At 41.4% G+C, this 23,881-nt stretch overlaps 1 protein-coding gene across 1 annotated transcript in view; it reads right to left on the minus strand.

The window, feature by feature from the left end:
- The window catches only part of psmb10 (proteasome 20S subunit beta 10), a 55,936-nt gene extending 37,924 nt beyond the window's left edge, over positions 1-18,012 (minus strand). The window contains exons 1-2 of the mRNA XM_033647237.2: positions 17,826-18,012; positions 17,220-17,313 (exon numbers count right to left, since the gene is read on the minus strand). Coding sequence (XP_033503128.1) covers positions 17,220-17,313; positions 17,826-17,890 — 159 coding nt within the window. The 5' untranslated portion in view covers positions 17,891-18,012. The remainder of the gene's footprint in view (positions 1-17,219; positions 17,314-17,825) is intronic.
- Positions 18,013-23,881: the final 5,869 nt, after the last annotated feature.

The following is a 23,881-nucleotide window of genomic DNA, read 5'->3' on the forward strand; positions in this document are numbered from 1 at the left end:
CAATAGCATTTTTACACTTACAATTTTTTTTGTACAGTTACATATCAAATTTTCACAAGTACAAAAGAGTTTTACAGATACGCATCAAATTTTCACAAGTACAAAAAAGTTTTACAGATACACATCAAGTTTTTACAAGTACAAAAAAGTTTTACAGTGCACTGAGTCCACAGTTACGGATCAGACCCACAGGTACAAATCATATCTGCAAGTACAAGTCGGTACAAGTAGTTTCGACTGTCATTTGATGCATTCGAAGGAACAGCCAATCTGGATGCTGAGATTAACATATCATTTGACTATCCAATCACGGAGCCAGACGATGGGCCGTCTTTCCGACAAGAGGAAGAAGAAAACAAAGAAAAACAAGACTGAGGACAGTAATATCAGAGATATTGGATAAAGGAGATACCCCACCGTAGGCTTATCCAATGTTAAGAAAACGGTTACTCTTCCTGTCTCCTAAGTGGGCGTGGTTAGCTCTCCCTCCAATCAGAGCCTGTTCTCCCTCAACCCCCCTCCCCACCACCGTGTTGAACAGAGGATCTGTGGATGTCTGTGTATGGGGATTGAGAAGCAGGTGGAATGAAAATACATTCTTCCTACTATTGCAGCCTATTGCTGCACAAAGCTTGGGCATTTTTTATTTATTACTAGCGGTAAATAACTGTTTGTAAGCTAACTGTGATTTTACCGCCTGTTTATCAAGATCACAAGATCTCGCGAGAACTTGTTTTCTGAGACGGACAGGGCTCAAACAAAGTTAATATTCTCTTGATCTGTGCAGATGAAAAATGCAGCTTCAGTGTCAGAATATTGGTAAGATGTGTGGCTTGTGGAAAACGAACCCAATATTTACTTTAGTGACTACAGGGCGAAAGAAGTGACCATAAATTGTGATCACGTTCATTTTCCTCATTGACGACAATACATTCAGAGCTGCCGCAAGTCTCCTACGGGGGCGTGGCGCTGATGTCACTGAATCAGGAAGTGAGCTGAGTGGGGTATCTCTCTTTATCCAATATCTCTGGTAATATTAAGTTAATGCATATAATAATTAGGGCTACAGTTAACCAAAAAAAATATTGGTCGACTGAAGTCGTATGTAATCTTAAAGTAATCGATTAGTCGTAGGAAAAAAAAAATCTGCACATTATTTTTACTTCTGCAGTGGTGTGTCTGTCACTCTGCAGTTACACCAAAACGCTAATCGGTGGTGGAGGACTATGGTAAGTGCTGTAAGGCTTAGTTGATTCAAAACACACCCAAAACACACATTAAACATAGCTTAATAGAAACAATTTCAAACACAAGTACACAAATCAGCTTCACTATAACTCGCAGCATTCACAGACAAACACTTGTCTTTATCTGGACACATTTCCCCCACCAATACATCATGCTAACGTTATTAGCACAAGCCTATGGTATTTAAATTAGCCTAGCAACTAGTGATCTTTTTCTCTTCTCATATAAAACCAGGGACAACAGCGACATTTAACAAAGGTAACGGCACTCAATTTGGCTCCATTACAACTCACAACATTCGCCAATAAAACAACTGTTGCACTAAACAAGTTTTCCAAGCAAATACAACATGCTAACATTATTAGCGCCAGCCTATGGCATTTTACAGTAGGCCTATATAAATTAGCCTAGTGACGAGCGGAGATTTCCTCTGCTCATATGAAGCCAGGATAAATCCCAAGTATAAATCCCTAAAGGATATATCACACACAAGTCTTAAAATGCTATTTTAGTGGAGGCTTTACTGTCTTCACAATTTATTGTTTCTTATCTGTGAAATACAAGTAAATACAAGCTTCGTTTCCACCAAGGGAAATGGTGTCAGTATACAGAAACAGGCAGGAGGTCTGTGTCACCGCAATGCTGGGCGTTAAGGTGGGCGAGTTCAACATTGTGTAAACAAAGGAGTAATAATAATGATAGATAGATAGATAGATAGATAGATAGATAAACTGCAATGTAACGTTAGCTAATGAAGACATGAAGGGTATGAGATTAAGTTAATGCTGTTTTGGTTGACTGGTAAAATCGCTGGTATTCTCTGGTAATGTCTTCACTGTTAGCAGGCTAATTTAGCAAAGTCACAAGAGGTAATGTTACATTGGTTTTGCTAAAATAAATAAAAGTATGTGATATAACGACACATCATTCATATTTACATTTGGCTGCTGGTTTAGTGTTCGTATAAATGTTTTGTGTTTGTGTTTGTCTTCATAACAGTTAGTTATTTTTCTTTTTAACTACAGTCACACTACGTGTGTCAGTGTGTGTTGCAATGGATCCTCCAGGAGACATGCTGTCTGACGAAGCACAGGTGGGTTGCTGTCTGGTCATGCTAACCAAGCTAGTTCGGTAGCCGTCTTATTTAAATAGCCCCCTTTATCATAAGCCATTTTCCCACATAGATAGCACAGTATTGCCACCAAGAGGTGCTTTCCAGGGACTCTGTGCGCTCAAGCTATCCATGGTCAAATTAGCCACCCCTGCATTTCGAGTGCACTCGTATTGTAAACGTTATGGTAACTGTAGTGAAACGGATCAGAAAGAGCAGGGGTCTTTGCGAAGTTTGTGCTGGGATACACATTATAACAGTTGAATATATGAAATGTGCCTTTAACATGGTGTATACTGTGTCGCCTAGCAGCAACGTCATCAAGCAGCACCTGTTATGATTTGAGTCTGTTGAGAGCGCACCCAACGCTGGTCGGACGTATACTTATGAGCTCCTGCTTTTTCTTTTATCTCTCAACACAACAGTGATGGTATTAAGTACGTGTGGCTATTCTGAAAACCATTACAACATACAACTACGCCCGCTTTTCAAAACAAGATGTCAACGCAAATATACCTTCTTCCCTGTGACATGAAACCCTTGTCTTCCATAAGTAGTTCATGATAAACTACTTGCACAAATACTTTGATGTACTGTAACCGTATACTTACTCTGTTATCTCAGAATCAGAATTGTGTTTTATTGCCAAGTAGTTTTTCACATATAAGGAATTTGACTTGGTATGTCGATGCTGAACAATTAACATACAAATGTAAAGATAAACACACAAAAACACACTATACTTTGAGGAGTATAAAACACAAAAAATGCAATTAACAATTAAATATAACAACTAAATAGAAATATAATATACATATGTACAGTAGTTATATAAATAGACTTATTGTGCAGTATGTGCAAAGTGTTCTTGTGTTTATTCTATCAGTTCAAGTTCTAATGAGTGAGTAGTGCAATGTCCAAGTAGATAATCCAGCTGTGTGTTCTTCACCTTGTTAGCAGGCTAATTTGACAAAGTAACATTAAGAGGAGATACATTGCTTATCCTCAAACAATTGGGATCAGAAATAAAATCATGAGTTTATAATGAAATGGACTAACAAAAGACTCCTATGACGTGTTTTTTTCCCCAAAAATTTATTTTTCAGATATTTGCATTGAGGTATTGTGAAAGACAAGTTTATGGAAAAACCTAATGAGTTTAACCTTACATCAGTCGTTATCATAACATTTTGTCTTTCAGAAGTGGGGGGGGGGACGGGGGGGCAAATTGTTTAATTTCAATTTTCAATTTATTTTATTTACAAAGCCCAATATCACAAATCACAATTTGCCTCACAGGGCTTTACAGCATACAACATCCCTCTGTCCTTAGGACCCTCGCAGCGGGTAAGGAAAAACTCCCCCAGAAAAACCCTTTAACGGGGGAAAAACAGTAGAAACCTCAGGAAGAGCAACTGAGGAGGGATCCCTCTTCCAGGACGGACAGACGTGCAATAGATGTCGTACAGAACTACCTAAAATACCCTGACTCATGTTGATTAACTTGACTGTTTATTCAGCTTCACAGTCGTCCATGATCATAACAATACAACGGACTCCTAACGTTACCCCAAAGCCCCTGCTTCGCTGTGACACATAATGCTATTCACAGACTGCAGCGACCTCTTGTGGTGGATGTAAATAGAGCTACAATTAAATCACATCACATCTCCCTCCTTTTAGCGAATTCTCATAAGGGGCATATAATAACCAAATATTTCAATGCAGCTTCTAGCATAAGGTAAAGTGCACAACAAACTGTCAATAAAAATACTGTTACTAAGCTGTCAACCGATAGTTGCAATGTTCTAACACAAACACATAAACACTCTTTTATAAATACATTTCCCTTTTTTTTTCCTTTTTTTTCTTTCTTTTTTTTTTGCTAGTCTGTATGCAACTACCAAAATGTTCTTAACATGTCATGCGTATACGGCATGAAAAATCAACAGTCCTACTTTGGAACATAGTCCTTGAACCTGACAGGAGTTTTAACTGCCCTCCCTGCCAAGGTCCTCTTTGGAGTAGAACTTGGGTTGAGGGGCACTGTGGGAACTGGGGTGACGAGCAGTAGGAGGGGTAGGAGGGGAGCTCGTGTCACAGGTAGTGTCATGGCTGAAGTCATTAGTCTCTTTTCCTGCCTCTTGCACAGATGACTCTGGCACTTCCTGGATGTGCCTCCTGTTCCTGCGGGCAACTGTGCCCTGCTCAGTCTGCACATAGTTAGTCTCGCCACCAGACAATCAGAGATCTCCGCCTTCTGATAGTCTGGGGACACTCCTTTCTAAAGTGTGTTTAACACACTGGCGAAAACGGCCGGCAACAAAGCAACGCCTCTTGCATTTTTGAAAAGGACACGCCTTCTCGGAAATGTGCGCTCCCCCTTTTCTCGTCCGCAAGGAAACAAACACACAGAGAGCTTGAAAATGGATGCCGAGAGATTTAACTCCGTTTTATCAAACGTTGTAAAAGATTATGTTTGTTTCTTTTAGTTGGTGAGAATGTGTCGCCGCAAACACGACAAAAATCCACTGAACTTTGACGGCGTTTTCTGCGAGCACAGCTGAGCCATTTTATACCGCTACATGTGTTTCTAGTCGGACTATGTTTACAAGCACAAGAGTTCAGTGAGCCACCGAAGGACCACCCTGCAGATTTACTATTGGTTCTGCAACGTAGGGAGTTTTTTTAAACTCTGAAATTGTATCCGCCCATCTAAACACAAAATCAGGGAGAAAGTCATCAGTCTTTAGTTAAGCAAAGCATCTAAAGACTGACTTGTGAGTCTAGCACATAGTAGGATCTGGGCTCTGGTGGCTTGGCGATGACTTTTGCAGGAGTTTTCCAGCTTTTCTCTTCATCCAGTTTGATGCTGACACTCTGACCTGGCTGAAGTGCAGATAAAGGTCGTGCTGAGTGATGTCTGTTGTAGAAGAAGTGATAGGCATTTTTGGTCTGCCGGTCTTTAAGCCTGACTTTCTCATAGTCAACAGGACTGGGATGCAGCTGTGTAGGTAGAATGGGGACTGTCGTTCAAATTTGTCGACTGATCATCAGTTCAATCATCAGACTCAGACCTGTTGCTGTGATTGGGGTGGCTTGATAGCTCATCAAAGCCAGATGAGGATCTGGCTGGCGAAGGATCCGTTTAGCTGTGGCAACACCCCTTTCTGCAGCCCCATTGGCCTGTGGGTAGTGAGGACTGGATGTTGTATGTCCAAAGTTGTATGCCTCACTGAATTGTCTGAATTCTGCTGAGGTGAACTTGCTGCCATTGTCAGATACCAGCTCCAAAGGGATCCCCCACCTGACAAGCATGCTTTTCAGGCGAGAAATGACTTGTTGACTGCTCATGGTGGAGTGTGCAATCTCAATGTCACATGAATAGTAATCCAAGGTTTTGTTTACCATCTTGTTCACAAATGTCTGCTGCAATTTTCTGCCACGGTCCGTGTGGCAGTGGAGTGGTCATTAATGGCTCTCTTTTCTGACTGGGTTTGTTCCTCAGGCAGAACTCACGTTTTTATCATCTCGGTGATGTCTCGTCCAATCCCTGGCCACCAAACTGACAAGTTAGCCTGCCTACGACAGTTGGTGAGGCCCTGATGACCTTCATGTATTTGTGAGAGTACGTTCTCCCGCTGTGAAAGAGGAATGACAATCCTGCCGTCGTACAGAAGGAGTCCCTCAACTTCTGATAGGTGAGCTCTGGCAACATGAAATTTGTGCAGAGCGGATGGTATTTGTGATAGCTCTGCAGGCCAGCCTGTGTGGGTGTAGTGAGCAACTGTCTGAAGGTCAGCATCCTTGCTAGTAGCCTCTCTGAAAATGTCCAATCAATCATCTGTTATTGGTCTTGTTAATACCACTGCCTGTACATAACATCATGCTCTGTGTCGGACGCACCACAGTCCTGTAGGGGGACTGCGAGACAAAGTGTCCGCCACAATGAGCTGCTTTCCTGGGACATGGACGGCTTCAACATTGAACTTCATCAGGCGCATTAACAACCGCTGGCATCTCACAGGCGCTTTGTCAAGGTCACATGAGTTCATCAAAGGGACAAGCGGTTTATGATCTGTTTACAAGCAGAACTTTTCCATGCCTTGTAGGTACCTGACAAACCGCTCACATGCCCAAACACTTGCAAGGCATTCTTTCTCTATCTGAGAATACCGTTGTTCTGTCTCAGTCAATGTTCGTGAGCAAAAGGCAACTGGCCTGATACAGAGCACCTCCCAGGCCATTGCTGCTCGCGTCAGCACTATCCACTGTTGGCTTGGTTGCATCGTAATATGCAAGGACTGGTGCAGTGGTCAACATTGCTTTCACTTGTGTGAATGCTTGCTCTGTGCTTCTCCCCAAATCTATGCAGCATCCTTTTTTAACAGGCTGTTTATGGGGTGTATAACAATTGAAAGGTCAGGGAGGAACTTGCCCAAATAGTTGATCATGCCAATGGTCTGGCGCAGCTCTGAAACATTAGTGGGGCAGGGCAGTTCTGTGACAGCTCTGACTTTTTCAGTGTTGGGTTTGATACCGTCTTTCCCAATAATGTGGCCAAAATACTGGATTTCAGACTTTGCGAACTGACACTTGACCTTGTTCAGTTTCAGTCCTGAGGCTTTAATAGTGTGCAGCACTGCATTGAGGTTGCTGTCATGGTCATTTTTGTCCTTGCCAAAAATCAGAACATCGTCCATTCCACCACAGTGCCTGCGTGATCTCTCAGGAGGGTGCTCATCTTTTCCTGAAATATTTCCGGGGCTGACGTAATGCCGAAAGGAAGCCTTCGGAAGCAGAAGCGGCCCACTGGTGTAATGAAAGTTAAGAGCTTCCTGCTGCTAGGATCAAGTGGTATTTGCCAAAATCCACTCGAGGCATCTACAGTGTCTCAGAGTCTCCCCTCTTCATATATGGCAGAATATGTCATCTTCCAACTTGCTGTGCTGAGATACATGTAAAAATGTAAGAATTTAGTCACACGGATTTGTTTTTTTCATTGATATAAAAATTAATATAAAATACAGGCACATAGAAGTAGCATGTGTATGTAGCCTTTATAATGACTGTGATATGAGCTTAAAAGTAAAGGCAGTAAAAAATACCCCAAAAACGCCTAGAGCCCATAGGGTTAACCTCCTCAATAATGCCTAACGACTGCATCCATTTCAGTTCCTCTTCCACTTGAGGTAGGATGGGGAAAGGGATGCGTCATGGTGTTGCGACACTGTAGGGCTGAGCATCCGGCCGGAGCTCAATTTTCACTGGAGGACAGTCCAGCAATCCAATATCTCCAAAAACATCCTCAAATGTCTCAAGTCCATCTACTCTACGTACAAGCCCCATCTTGGTTGCTATTTTCAGTTCAAGCAGGTTAGTGGTAAATGGGCCTTTCATCACATATATTCAAAATGTGTATTTCTGTCCCTTTTTCACACAGTCTATTTGAAATTTGCCTTTGCAAACAAGCTTTCCACCAGGACTTGTGAAAAGTGCTTTGGTGTTTTTCAGAAAAGGGCGCTGGGGCAGGCTTAGGTATGTGTTTTCAGATATCACTGTAATATCTGCACCTGTGTCAATTCTAAATTGCACAGTAACACCATTAATTTGCAGATCTGTAAACCACATTTCCTCATCAAGATCTGTGTCTTCTGAAACAGCTCCCAAAGAACCACACACTGCCCTCATCACTATCAGCATCTGTAGTTTTCACTGCCCCAACATGCTTAGTTTTACAAACAATTTCAAAGTGACCAGTCTTATTGCACTTATGGCAGCGTTTTCCTGTTGCGGGACAAGCTCCAAACTCATGCACTCTGCCGCATCTTGAACAGTTCTTTTCATGTGTTGTATTTCCTTTGAATTTAGCATGGCTTTTCTCAAACGGTTGGAATTGCTTGAATTTGCGTGTAACTGCACTCACTTCAGTTTCTGTAGACCTGGCACCGGCGCTTTGCGTTTTGCGAGTTCAGACTGACAAGCTATGCAGATGGCTTTCTCCAGGGTTAAATCCGGTTCCAGTTGCAGTTTCTGAGACACGTCGCTATCTGCAATTCCAATGACGATGCAATCTCGTACCTGTTCCTCTTTTGTGTCTCCAAAGTCACAATGTTCTGCCAGTTCATAAAGATGTCTTACAAACGCCTCCACACTCTCCCCCTGTCGCTGGGAGCGTCTGTGGAAACAAGCACGCTCGTGTATAATGTTCCACTTGGGCAAAAAATGTTCATCAGACTTCTTCATCACCGCCTCGTAATAGGCATCATCTTCCTTGTCTACAGACGTGAATGTGAAAGTGCTGAATATCAGCTCTGCCTCTTTGCCCATAGCATACAACAAGGTGTTAACCTGCACGTTATTGTCTTCCTGGTCCAGTTTCGTTGCAATCCGATAGCGAGAGAAACGCTGTCTCCAGGTCGGCCACGGTGACGGCTGGGTGAAGTCGAATGATTCAGGCGCATGAAACTGCCATTTCTCTGCTCCAAACTTGTCTCTTCTCTCAGTGGGCTGGGAAGGTCACGTCTGACACCATGTCATGAAATATCCTGACTCATGTTGATTAACTTGACTGTTTATTCAGCTTCACAGTTGTCCATGAACGTGCTGCTACCTTAACTTCGATCATAACAATACAACGGACTCCTAACGTTACCCCAAGCCCCTGCTTCGCTGTGACACATAATGCTATTCACAGACTGTAGCGACCTCTTGTGGTGGATGTAAATAGAGCTACAATTACATCACATTACAGAGAGACAGAGAGAGAGACAGACAGAGAGAGACAGAGACAGAGAGAGATGCAGGACAGACGGTATTGACAGTAGCTTACAACAGCACGTTTTAACATGAAGGAGAAAAAATGTTAGCCATTTATTAAATATTTTGCAGTGATTATCAATCATAATGTCACCACATTAACCTGTGTGCATCATGTAACATTAGCAAGAAACAGAGACGTTTTGAAGTCATATAATACTTAATTCATTATGTTGTACACAATCTCCTGGACAACTTGTCAGGCTCACAAACCTGTATATCGGCAGTTCAGTGACAAAAATCCCCATTCCTACTTAAATTTGCATTCATGTAGCATAATCTGATGTGTCACGAAGAGAAATACATTAAGGTGATGTAATACACTTTTCCTGGAATGTTTCATTTTTTATGATTTATTGTCTTTCCCCATGACAGAGCCTTTAACAAAGATGTATGAACTAACCAAACCCTGTTTTTTTCTCTTTGTCCTTGGGCCCTTACTGACCCAGATGTTGCCTGGGTCAATCTGTCAATTTGTCAATCTGCCAAAACCTTGTGGTGTTTGAACAATATGGAATTACTTTTAAAAATTCAGAAATTAATTATCATTCATCTCCCTAGAAATTAGGATATACGTTGCTCACAGTGTTTATGAAATGTGGATAAAAAAAATCTTCTATTACAAAAAGAAGACAGTCTGAAAATGTTAGTTCCCCCATGTTTCATGTTATGAGCACATGAACAACAGTTATGTACAGTATATACTGGTTTACAGTGCTGTGTGTTTCATGTAGGTAGCATGAATACTTTTTATTTAAATTCAGTTTTTTACACAGGATACTGTGCTTGTACAGGCCAACCTGTGTTTACATACCCATCTCCATGCAGTTAACCCTCGTCAGGCACAGCATGATGAGTTAATGTACAGTTTACATTTCATTTTCTGCACAAAACAGAATATCTTTTTCACGTCTGCTTTGCATTCAACCCTTTGCATGCATACTTTTATGATCCATACCTGTATAGAAAGATACCTCACATGGGGGTTCATGTTTATATTTTTCATAATCCTACAGGTTGCTTTTTTCTTTATTTTCTTTTTTTCACCTCACCTATGTAAAATTGTTATTTTATCCCCTCCAATGTTGTAGTGTGACATTGTAATTTCCCTACAGACACTTGACAGTCTGTAATCAACCTAGGAACTGACTTAACATTCAAGAATATCTTTAAGCACATTTTCACAGACAGTATACCCTCAAATTTACTTCTGCCTCCAATCCATCTAGCATGAAATATATTAGTTCCTGCATTCTGACATTTTCTAATGCAGTAATACTAACTCCCTCATTTCTGCGGTCTTTACAATAAGTTACACTGGTCGGACATCACACTGTCTACAGTCAGTTATGATAAAAGTAATAAAACCATGTTCAAACTGGATGTCTAATTGTTATGGTGTTCGCCAGTCACTTTGTAAGTATTTATTATGTCTGCAATAATGGGGATTTCACAAGTAATTTTCCTGTGTTCTTTTATTAATGATATACACCAGGGATGTCAAAGTAATTTTACTTCAAGGGCCACACACTGCCCATTTTGATCAGATGTTGGCCAGTCTGGTCAATCCATTGAATATTAACCAATAAATAACACATTCCAATTTGTTCTCTTTCTTTTAGTGTAAAGAAGTAAAACTAGCTTACATTCTTAAAGTATCAGCCATTTATGAACCATCCATTTACAATAAAAGATATAAAAAAGCTTGACAAGTTGACAATGTGAGACTTTCATTTAAACTGGAATTACTTTTCTGCAAACAAAACACAAACTCAGTGCGTGGGCTGGGCTACAGAAGTACATGTATCACAACTATTATGAAAACATGCATGTTTGTATGTCTGTAAGTTTTTTGACGTGACTGTATAAGCATAATACATTACATTTACAGCACAGCAGTAAAGCCCTCCAAGGCAAAATTTAATTTATGACAGTGTTCTATGAATTGATTTAACAAAATAACACAAGGAACATACAGGTCATGTAACAGGATGAATACTTACAGTATTCAACATTATTGTATTGAGGCTGCACCCCTCGAACCTTTAGTCTGGTGGTTCTCAAACTTTATCATGCAAGGGAACCCTAAACTGATACAAATTACTTTAAAAATTACTGAGGACCCCTGTTTGAGAAACACTGATCAACTGAACCAACAAATCAATTTAGCAAGAGAATAATCATTAGTTGCAGCATCTACACATATAAAACAAAGAATCTGGTCCAAGCCCAAAGTTACGTCCTCAAATGTATTTTTTTGTCCACAGGTAAAACATAATCAGTTTACTGTCATAGTGGAGCAAAGAAACCTACCCTTAATAGATAACTGTAGCAGCTAGGGATGCAGCGATTAACCAGTTTTACTATTAACCGTTGTTTAAAACACAGTGGTTTTGTAACTGTAAGGCTTGTTCACAACGACATGTCACTCTCAAAATATAGAAGGACAATTTGGTTAATTATTTTCTGTGAACAACTTAATAGCTTCCTCAAGGATATCGAATCAAACGCAACTGGACTTGGTATTTGTCTGTGAAGACGTTTCACCTCATCATCAAGAGGCTTCATCAGTTCATGCCTTTCTGACTAGATTAAGCGAGTCTAGTCAGAAAGGCAACATCTGGGTCAGTAAGGGCCCAAGGACAAAGAGAAAAAAAAACAGGGTTTGGTTAGTTCATATGTCTTTGTTAAAGGCTCTGTCATGGGGAAAGACAATAAATCATAAAAAAATTAAACATTCCAGGAAAAGTGTATTACATCACCTTAATGTATTTCTCTTTGTGACACATCAGATTATGCTACATGAATGCAAATTTAAGCAGGAATGGGGATTTTTGTCACTGAACTGCTGATATACAGGTTTGTGAGCCTGACAAGTTGTCCAGGAGATTGTGTACAACGTATTGAATTAAGTATTGTGTGACTTCAAAACGTCTCTGTTTCTTGCTAATGTTACATGATGCACAAAGGTAAATGTGGTGACATTATGATTGATAATCACTGCAAAATATTTAATAAATGGCTAACATTTTTTTTCCTTCATGTTAAAACGTCAGAAAAAACACTGATTCATTTCCACAATTTACTTATTCACAGTGTAAATACAGTGTACATTAAGTATCACTTTGTTTTATAATCAGTACCAAACATACACAGATTCCAATTGCAACGAAACGAAACAGCTTTTAAGAAATTTAAAAGGGAAAAAAAAGAGTTAACTTAAATTACTAAACTTCTGAATTTCATTCTGTCTAACAATTGACATTCATGTGTAACGTCACTATGACTGCCTAAAGGCAACTGGAGCACAATAATCAACAATTGATGTCTCAGTGAATAATAAAATGCAAACTACGAACATCAACTCTGCACCTGCAGATAAACTAATTGACCTTACAACAATATTATGATTCTGAGGTTGTCAGCACCTCAACTATGACAGACACTAGCCTTAGAGTAGCGGACAAAATGTTACGGTAATGAATGATCTAAGGTTAATCTCATTAGGTTTTTCCATAAACTTGTCTTTCACATTAACCCAACGCAGATATCTGAAAAATATGTTTTTGGGAAAAAAACACATCATAGGAGTCTATGAGGTGACCTCTGCTGTAGAGCTGAACACTTTTTTCAGCAGGTTTGAGACCTCTGGGACTGTAGAGAGTTGCAGTAATGTGCTGAAATCCGTGTTCACACAGCCTGATGACAGAGTGGAAATCACAGTAGGACAGGTAGCCGATGCATTTAGACACCTTAACACTCGTAAGTCCACTGGCCCCGACAACATCAGCGCCTCTGTCCTCAAGAGCTACAGTAAGGAGCTCGCCCCTGTGTGGCAGCCCATCTTCCAGCACTCGCTGGACACACACACAGTTCCCACAGCCTGGAAAACCTCCCATATAATCCCACTCCCTAAGAAAACATGTCCCAAAGAGTGTAGCAACTATCGACCTGTGGCTCTTACCTCTATACTGATGAAATCACTGAAAAAATCATCTCCCATCTGCTTTCTCAGTCAATTCAGGATAAGTTAGACCCCTACCAGTTTGCTTACAAGCGCAGTACTGAAGATGCAGTAGCCACCCTCACGCATGTGGTCTCAAAGCATCTGGATACAACAAAAAGCAGACCCTATGCCAGAGTACTGTTTATTGACTTTTCCTCAGCATTTAACACAATCAGACCAGACATACTCCTTTCCAAAATGCACCAGTTAGAGATAAATCCATGTCTCATTCATTGGTACAACTCCTTCCTCACTAACAAACAACAGTTGGTCAAAATCAACAACACATTCTGCCCCCCACTCACAACCAGTACTGGCGCTCCCCAAGGCTGTGTCAGCTCACCACTGTTATTCACCATCTACACCAATGACTGCATCATTAGCACGACCAATCAATATCTGATCAAATTCTCGGATGACACAGCACTGGTGGCATTGATGACAGAGGGGGAGAAACCAAACCCCTATTTTGATAGTGTGAACACAGTGGTCCAATGGTGTAGCCAGAATGCCCTCATCTTAAACTCCACCAAAACAGAGGAGGTCATTTTTGGATCCACACAGTTCACACCAGCCCCGGTCATCATTCATAACAAATCCATAAAGCAGTCCTCATCCTTTAGATATTTGGGAGTGTATGTGGACAGCGCTCTCTCCTGGTCAAATCATGTGGATCACGTATGCAGCAAGGGACAGCAGAGAATCTACTTTCTGAGCAGACTTATGCCAGGACCACACTGCCTGCGCACCGAAATTCTTGCGCGAGCCGGAGCACCACCGTTCACATCAGACGCGCATTTCTCCGCGCCGGTCAACAAGCGATTCTGCTCCCAGCTGTTGTTTTTCCATCATGGGTAACTGCCCAGCTTGACACATTCGCTCGTGGCTCGCACAGAAAATAGACCAGACGCCGAAATGATCGCTGCAGGGCCGGCGGCGGAGCTGCGCGGCACGGCCGGTGTGGATGACACAATCGGTTAACATGGGTGCCGAAAGGAAACTGGCTTCATTTCTCAGCGCTTCGAGGCTATTCGCGGCGCTTCCACGGGCGGTGTGGCCCTGGCGTTAGATCTTTTGCAGTCAGTAGGGAGATTCCCCACCTCTTCTTCTGCTCCACAATCCACAGCATCCTGCTCTACGGAGGTCTGGTCTGGCTCTGTGGCCTCTCAGTTCAGCTGAAAAGCAGGATTACAAGACTGCTGAATGTCTGCTCAAAGTTAGTCGGTCATTCTGTGGAAAAGTCTTTCCTCGACAGTTGTACCACGGGCACCATCAGATTGGCTGAGAAGATCAGCTCTGACCATTCTCATGTCCTACACAAGAAGTACCAGCTTCTGCCCTCTGGGAGGCGCTTTAGGGTGCCGAGTTGCAAGAGGAATAAAAGAGAAATAAAAACTTTCTTTTATTCCTCATTCCATCGAACTGCTGAATCAACAGGGCAGGTCAAGGAGGTGACCCCCTCTGCACACATATACACACACTACATGTACTGCTGGACTTAAACCCCCTGCCCTACAGACACAATGCATCCATGCTGCTTTTTTACTACTTTTGAGGGTTTGCATTCTATAATGTTTTTTATGTCATATTTAAGTCTTTCGTGCTTATGTCTTATGTTTTTATTGTGTCCTGCTTGTGGATGGATGACAGATTGTGAGCTGGAGAAGCATGACAAATTTCTGTGCAAACAGACAATAAAAGTATTATCTTATTTTATCTTATCTTTTGTTAGTCCATTTCATGATAAACTCATGATTTTATTTCTGATCCTAATTGTTTGAGGATAAGCAATGTATCTCCTCTTAATGTTACTTTGCTAAATTAGCCTGCTAACAAGGTGACGAGCACACAGCTGGACTATCTACTTGGACATTGCACTACTCACTCATTAGAACTTGAACTGTTAGAATAGACATAAGAACACTTTGCAAATACTGCACAATAAGTCTATTTATATAACTACTGTTCATATGTATATTCATTGTATTATATGTATTGCATTCACATCTTGCACAGTTTAGATTTCATAGCCTCGCCTCTTAGGTAATACTTGAATACGGCAACACTTGTCATTGGAAAGTCCGAAAAACGAAAGAAAAAAGTTACTTATTCAGGCAATCTGCTATTTCTGATCCATTTCAATACAGTTACCATAACGTTTACAATACGAGTGCACTCAAAATGTGGGGGCAGCTAATTTGACCACAGATACGTAGCTTGAGCACGCAGTGTCCCTGGAAGGCACTTCTTTGTGGCAATACTGTGCTATCTATGTGGGAAAATGGCTTATGATAAAGGGGGCTATTTAAATAAGACAGCTACCGAACTAGCTTGGTTAGCATGACCAGACAGCAACCCACCTGTGCTTCGGCAGACAGCATGTCTCCTGGAAGATCCATTGCAACACACACTGACACACGCAGTCTGACAAACACACACACAAAACATTTATACGAACACTAAACCGGCCTGCCAAATGTAAATATGAATGATGTGTCGTTATATCACATACTTTTATTTATTTTAGCAAAACCAATGTAACGTTACTTCTTGTGACTTTACTAAATTAGCCTGCTAACACAGTGAAAACATTACCAGAGAATACTAGCGATTTTACCATTCAACCACGACAACACTAACTTATTCTCATACCCTTAACGTCTTCATTAGCTAACGTTACAAACATATTATTGATTGCTAAAATGCAAAACTTTTAGCGACATCAATTTGCGGTTTATCTATCTATCTATCTATCTATCTAGTATCTATCATTATTATTATTATTATTATTATTATTATTATGCATTAACTTACTATTACTGTTCTCTCTTGTCGGAAAGATGGTCTGCCCCCCTGGCTCCGTGATTGGATACTAAAGCTATATTCCTGATTGGATAGTCAAATGATATGTAAATCTCAGCATCCCGATTGGCTATTCCTTCGAATGCGTCAAATAACAGTCGAAACAGGGCGTCGGTGGCTTAGTGGATAGAGCAGGTGCCCCATGTACAAGGCTGTTGCCGCAGCGGCCAGGGTTCAAGTCCAGCCTGTGGCCCTTTGCTGTATGTCATCCCCTCTCTCTCTCCCTCCCCCTTTCACACTTGGCTGTCCTGTCCATTAAAGGCAAAATTCCCTAAAAAAAATCTTTAAGAAATAACAGTCGAAACTACTTGTACCGACTTGTACTTGCAGATCTGATTTGTACCCGTAGGTCTGATCCGTAAATATGGACTCAGTGCGCTGTAAAACTTTTTTGTACTTGTGAAAATTTGATACATAACTGTACAAAAAAAATGTAACTGTAAAAAAAAGTTTAACTGTAAAACTTTGATCCATAACTGCGAAACAGTTTCGTAATTGTGCAAATCTTTTTCATTTGTTCACAAAATGTCATGCACAGCTACGGATTCAAAAGTTAAATGTATTTGTTCACATTCCCAGATTTGAATGCATTCATGCAAAACTTTTTCACACAGTTACAAAACGTTTCCACATGGAATACATATGAAACAAATTTGATTCCATAGTTTGCAGTATCATGAACTGGGTGTCTGAGGCGACAATCCTAGGAAAAAACACAAGCAGCGCAGTCATCTGGTCATGGTCTCTCTCTCTCTCTTTCCCTCTCTCATGCACACACACACACACACACACACACACACACACACACAATACCCGTCTCTACTGTGGTAACTCCTTCATCCCACCAGCTGCAGGACTCATTAAACAACCTGATAAATAAACTCAGTAAAATCCCCCCTGAATCCATTATTCTGCTGAGATCAAGATAATCCTGATGTTTTGAATTGAAGGTATCCCAATCGTACTACAAACTTATCAACAACACACACTGAAGATTTAATACAGATCAAAACTACAGTATATAATCTAATTTCAAAATCCTTTTTTTACCAATCAATTTTCAAGATTTGATCCAATCCATAAATCTGATCAGATTTCTTTTGATAAACTTGGCCCTGGTTTTAGTCAGACTTTATGTGTCTCTCAGTGAAAACACTAAAGGACGATCCTCACCTTATAAACAATTCCTGCAATGGTGGTCCCTGTCTTTTTGGCACTGGGAGCTTTGTAGCCAAACTCGGACAAACTGGACTCCAGCACTGCATTCCTGGAAATAATGAGCATGAGAGACAGATAGACAAACAGACGGAGATGTTCATAGTAGTACTGATTCACTGTCGCCCTCCTATCTCTCTTGCCATAAACATCATAGAACTATTTTGTATTGTGTTTGTTTGTTATTGGTCTCCAAACTGATCATGGCTCTGTACAGCAAAGGCTGAGATGCAGCTGATAGACAGAGCCATGATCTGTTTGGAGACCAGGATCTTGGAAAACTAATGCACATATTTAGTTTTTTTAAAAAGTCATTCAACATCACTTCCGCATCGGCCTACAGAAAAATGTCATCCCCGGAGCACTCTATTCAAAGTCTAAAGGAAAAAAAGGAAAAAAGCCTCACAAAATGAAAAGATTCTACTATCCAAACCTCCAAATACTTTCCCCAGTTTACACCATTCTAGTGTGCCTGTACATTATATTAAAACTATGCTAAAACAGATACTGATACCAGGCCACCACTGAAGCAGTGACACTAACAATAGATAAGCGTTTCTTTACCTGCGGCTGTTCTCAAAGCAGAAACCTCCATTCTGCAGCTTACAAAGCTTCAAACTGTGAAGCATTTTTATTCTGAAGACAGACGAGATGAAGAGAAACTGCTGATTCTGTTCTGAAAAATGACAAACCCTCAATAAGAGCCCCGCCACGCGTTGTGTCAGCGCGACTTTAAGGTTTTTACTTTTACTTTCACTTTTAACCGCAAGCCAAACCTTACTGCTCTCCACTGTAAAAAATACCCACATTAACTGCACATTTGTTTTCATGTTGAGTTTGAAAGAGTGATTTTTCATTGAAAAGCCTGGTAGTCTTGTTAGAGCAGTAAAGAAGCTTTTCTCCACTTTTCTCCCACTTCAGTTTCTTTGAATTTACTTTTTCCTGACACACGACTCTCAAATTTGGAATAAAGGAAGTATCTCCATCTTAAAGGAAAATGTGCTCTTAACTTGGCATAATTTATGAAGAAAACATTCATCTCATTCTGCTACCCTGGCCATGAAGTTATCAGGAGCCACTGAAATGAACTTCTGAATTATACTTACTGTTATTTCTTGCAGTGTATTACAATTTGCCTTCAGCAGATCTAAACAATACTGCTACTAACAACTTAAAAATGTATATTATTTAAGTGTTTTAAAGAAATCAGTCAACAGTTGTATCACATGTCCTGTCAGGTTTATTAGAAAACTATGTTATGAAAATACTATGGTGCTCTATTTTGTTTCCCGATATTGCAGGAAATGGGACTGACACTAAATAAAAGTACGGCTGAGGCAAGTTCAATCTCAAAACAGTGTGCACAGGTTTGCTGCGGTTTCCAGGTTGAATGACAAAACAGCATGCACCAGCTTTGTGGTATGTTTCTCTCATTTGGTGGGTGTGTCATAGATGTTACCCAATCAGCAGCAACATCAGGGTCCAAAATTAACACCTGCCAATCTCCCAAATTATGTCTCACCAAGAGTGGTGAGATATAATTTTGGAATTTGAGCTAGAGTTAACATTGTGCAGTAATAATGAAAAGCTATTTTGTGGTGCAAAGGAAATGTATGCGGATGCTTGGCAATGGGTTTACTTAAATGTGTTCCATGCAGACTTCAGTATATATATTAATATTCAGATGTTAAACATGTAAGTACATAAATGTAAAATCAAAAAATTAAGATTTGTGATGTGCAATTGTTCTGCCTGTGACCTTTCATCAAAAAGTGATCTAGATTCATGTGATGCTGGAAAAGGAAGGTTATCTCATTTTGACCAAAAATGTGCTTCCTCAGTCATTTTTCTTGCATTGCTTACATGCGTCTAGAGTGAGAGAAATGAAGTTAGAATAGAATAGAATAGAATAGAATAGAATAGAATAGAATAGAATAGTACTTTATTGTCGTTATACAAGTACAACAAAATTAAGACGGGCATCTCTCTTGTATACAGACAGCTATTGGGGGAAGCTGTAACATAACATCCAACCAGGTTCTGTCATACTCTAAGCCCCTGGTTAGATCACTGGACCCCCTTCAGTTTGCCAAATGTGGGTTTAGAAAATGACATCCTTTCCCTGTTTCACCTATGGCTATGCTTGATTTGGACAGGGCAGCGAGTAGTATGAAAACCATGCTCTTTGATTTCTCCAGTGCGTTCAGCACCATCTAGGCAGGGATGCAAGTACACACTCCCCTGGTGTCATGGATTGTGAAGTGTGTCTCTGGTCAACCACAGTATGTGAGGCTGTGGGATTGCTGTCCTGTCATTATTTATGCTCACCCTATACACATCAGATGTCAATTCCAAGTCCTGCAACCTGCAAACGTTCTCCAGTGACTCTGCTGTACCAACAAGGCAGAGTAAAGGGGTGTCATGGACTCCTTTGTCAGCTGGTGTGAGCTGGAGCATCTGTAAGACAAAGAATTGAATTTCCCCTCAGGGGGTTAATAAAGTATATAAAATCTAAAATCTAAAGAAAAAAAAAAAAGGAGTTAATGTTGGACTTCAGTAGGTTGAAAACTCCCCCTTATCTCGTTTCAGGGGGTGGACGTGGACATTGTTAAGGACTAGCTGGAAGTACATCTGGACGACAAATTGGACCCAGCTAGAAACACTGAGGCTGTGAACAAGAGGGGCCAAAGCTGACTTTAATTTCAGCAAAGGCTATGATCATTCAATGTCCGCAACACTGTGCTGAGGATGTTCTACAAGGGTGTGCTAGCCAGTCCAATTTTTTTGCTGTCATGTGCTGAGGCAGCAGGGTAACATCAGCCAATGCAAACAGAACCAACAAGATCATGAGGAAGGGTGGCTTTGTCCTGAAGTGAGAGCTTACTTCTATGGTGTTGTCATCAGAGAAGGGGATTGCTACACAAGCTGCATAGCATCATGAGCCCCTTTTCCACCAACATTTCCAGGAACTTTTATTACCAGGAATTTGTTTACCTGGGTAAAAGAATTCCTGGTAATCTGTGTGGTTTGCATTTCCACAGCACCTCAAAGTTCCGGATAATTTATTCAAATTAGCATGATAACATAGATACATGCTGGTGTGGGGAGAGGAGGGGCTGTTTGTCTCAGCCAGCAGCTCAGTTTAACAGTATTTTGAGATAAGTGTCAAACTAAGTTAGTCTACATGTAGACAGCTGTCATTTGAGCTTATTAGTAACAATTCGCTATCAGCTGAACTAGCGTGCTGTCCTTGTGTAAGACATAACGTGACGGTGGATGAGAGACTGTGGACAGAGCATCATATCACTGTCTACATGTTCATGCTTGCTGAACACATGTATTGATAAAGTACTGGCTTCTTACTCTCTAAGGGTTAATGTCACTTACAGTAATGAGTCTAGCTGCCGTCAACTTGAGTCATTTTTGAGTTATCTTCACTTTGTCTCCACCAGGGCCGCTCGGCTGTTCACCGGTTACCGTGTCGCGTTGGTGTGTGTGTAGATGTGTGTAGAGGAGATCAGCGCCGGCACAAAAAAACCGATACCGTCAGCGCTTATCAATACTACGGTCTTTAATAATTTAGCTCCGGAGCTAATTAAGTACCGGGTTTCGGTACCCATCCTTAATCAAAACACAAACGAAGTGAAGCCTGTAGAAATGAAATAAAGTTTCAGCGATCAGTGTTCCTTGGCAAACAGCCCCGCCCCTCAAGAATTCCGGGTAATCTGTAAAGTCCTACCCCCCTACTAGGTACTTTTTCCAGGGTAAATTTGGGGGTGAGGGAAAGTTTTTACCCGGGTAATTTTGGTGGAAATGTGCAGAGGTTTTTCAAAATTCCAGGTAATTGATAAAAGTTCCTGCGGTGGAAAAGGGGCTATGGACAGTGACTCTCCACCACAATGCACCACAGGTGGCCTAAGGAAGTCCTTCCTTCCCATTTCTTCCTACTTTCCTCTCCTTCTCCCCCCTCTCTGTCTCTCTTTCTCTCTCCATCTCTATCATTAGTTCTCAAATCCTCACAACGGGACATAATGTGCTATAATGTGACGTTAAGGAAGTATCATGGTATTAACCATGCACTTTGGCACTAAAGGCCCTGACACACCAAGCTGACGGTTGGCTGTCGGCCAAAGTCGGACCATCGGTGAGCATCTGTCGGCCTAGTTTTTGCAGTGTGTCCTGCACCGTCGGCTTTTCGGTCGATTGACCATGTTGAATCGACGGCGGAGCTTGTAGGTAAGAGAGATCACTGTGATTGGCTGTTCAGCTTAGCGAATCAGTGCACGAGAAGAGAAACGGAAATGACGAAAGAAAGCAAACGACAAAGTCAAGAGAGTTGTTGAATTGGCGGCAGAGCCTGTCGGTGAGAGATCACTCTGATTGGCTGTTCAGGTGAGAAACATCACTCTGATTGGCTGTTCAGCTTAGCGAATCAGTGCACAAGAAGAGAAACGGAAGTGATGAAAGAAAACAAACGATAAAGTCCAGAGGGCACACACAGAAGGCTAATTTTTGATCTGCATTTCATCTGAACTTTCGTGAATATTTTCACAACGCCATGGCCATCTGGAACAAAGACACTGAAGACCAGCTGATCACAATGATTCAGGAGAGGCTAGCTCTGTACGACATCACAGAAAAACGTTAAGCCAACTGAGTGGTGAAAAGAGAACTCTGGCGTGAGATTGAAAATAAGCTTGTTATATCGGTTAAGAGTTTCTTTTTGGCCATTGAGCTCTTTAGCAGGAACTGATCGTAATTGTTTGCTAGCTCACACACGATGAATAAGTTCTTTCTTTTTGTTTGTCAGAGAAAGAGCTCAGGAAGAGGTGGGAATCTCTGCGAACCCAGTATACCCGGTACAAGAAACTTGCAGCCTCGGGGAGTGTTGGAGCACAGAAGACTGGCAGGCAGCAGTGGATATTGACCCGGCTGCAGTTACACAAAAAGGAAGGAAACCTCCTCCAACCTAACTATTGTGGTAACTGAACTCTTTTATTTGTTGAGTAAAAAGAAAACATTGTTTCTTTCTTCTGTCATTTACATTTAACATCTGCTCATCATTGGTTTATTTCCTCGCCCCTGTAGCGAGTGAATCTGCCTGTAGTGAAATCGGGGCTACCCGGTGCTTCCCCCTCAGGCTCCACTTCACTCAGCTGCCCAACAGACCCGCTGCTTCTTCCCACTTTAACCTAAATAACAAACCGGGGCTAGCTGGCAGGCTAGCAGAGCGTTAGCCGCAGCATGACTGGAGAGAAGCACAGCCAGTTAGCCTCTACTAGCTTCCCAGCTAGCCCCGGCTCTCCGTTTGGATTTGACCGGAGCACTGAGCCCCGGTTTTTTATTTAGGTTAAAGTGGGAAGAAGCAGCAGGCAGCTGAGTGAAGTGGAGCCTGCCGAGGAAACACCGGGACCCTCTGGATGCAAAAATGAGAGTCAAAAATAATTGTGTTAAATTATCCTGATCTCAATATTGACCAAAATAATTGTGATTATGATTTTTACCATAATCGAGCAGCCCTAGTTTGTACCCCTCTTTTCACATGTATCCTTTCATACATTAACTTGGTTTCACTCTCCCATTATCTTCCACAATCGTGAATTTATTTTTTATTTTTATAAGGAACCTTCGGTAGCTGATGCTGATTCTGAGTCACTCTCAGACTGGACCAGCACCTGAGAGGATTGAGGAGCCTCAAGGCTGAACAAAGACCCAGCACTCCCCTAGCAGAATCCAACATCTGTGGAGCAGAGTCCGCACCTACACTGACCAGAGAGGAGCCACTGCCAAGCACCTCCAGCCAGTCAAGCACTCCGAGGCCTCGGGTAAAGCGCAGCAGGAAGATGCTGGACGAGTCTGTCAGTGAGGAGTCATCAAACTTGATGCGCACCATTGGTCAAACCCTGGAAAAGTTAGCTTCTCAGGAAGAGAACAATCATGCCATCCATGCCTACTGCAAAAACATTGAGCGCAGAATGCAGAAGTTGCCCCCACATTTACTGCCATATTTCCAGCATGAGGTGGACGACTGCCTCTTCAAATATTCAGTGGACCAGAGCCTGGCATCAGAAACCTGTGACAGACAGTTTAGTAATCTGTAATGTTGGATGTGGCAACAAACTTGTAACAGATGTAAATAATTCCTTTTAATGCCGTGCTACGCAGTTGATTGTTACATTTATAAGAATTTCATTGTCCTGCACATTTGATTATAAAACACTTTGACTTTGAGAGAGTGTACTTTCAATGACTTTGTGAGAGTGTACTTTCAATATATTGAACTCCAGATAAGATAGTATCATGCAAAATAACTTTATTTTGTATTTTTAGACTATAGCCATAGAGACCTGAAACCACAGCCAAGTAGTTTTCTTGTCAGTCAGACACTACAATATCCATTACAGGAAACAGGATAGGCATACACATTTCCTATACTTTGCCCCACTGAAAAGGCACTGCACTGATATCAGACACGAAGTAACAGCATAGTTCATCCCTGTGCTGCTTGGCTTGTGTTGTAGCATTGGTTGTGTGTGGCAGGGAAGCCTGCTGTAGGTCAGGCTTCATGAGGTACTCCTTCAAGGGAAATGCCTCATCTGCCACAATGCAATAAGGAGCCA

Source organism: Epinephelus lanceolatus, chromosome 19 (assembly GCF_041903045.1).
Source record: "Epinephelus lanceolatus isolate andai-2023 chromosome 19, ASM4190304v1, whole genome shotgun sequence".
Lineage (NCBI taxonomy): Eukaryota > Metazoa > Chordata > Actinopteri > Perciformes > Serranidae > Epinephelus > Epinephelus lanceolatus.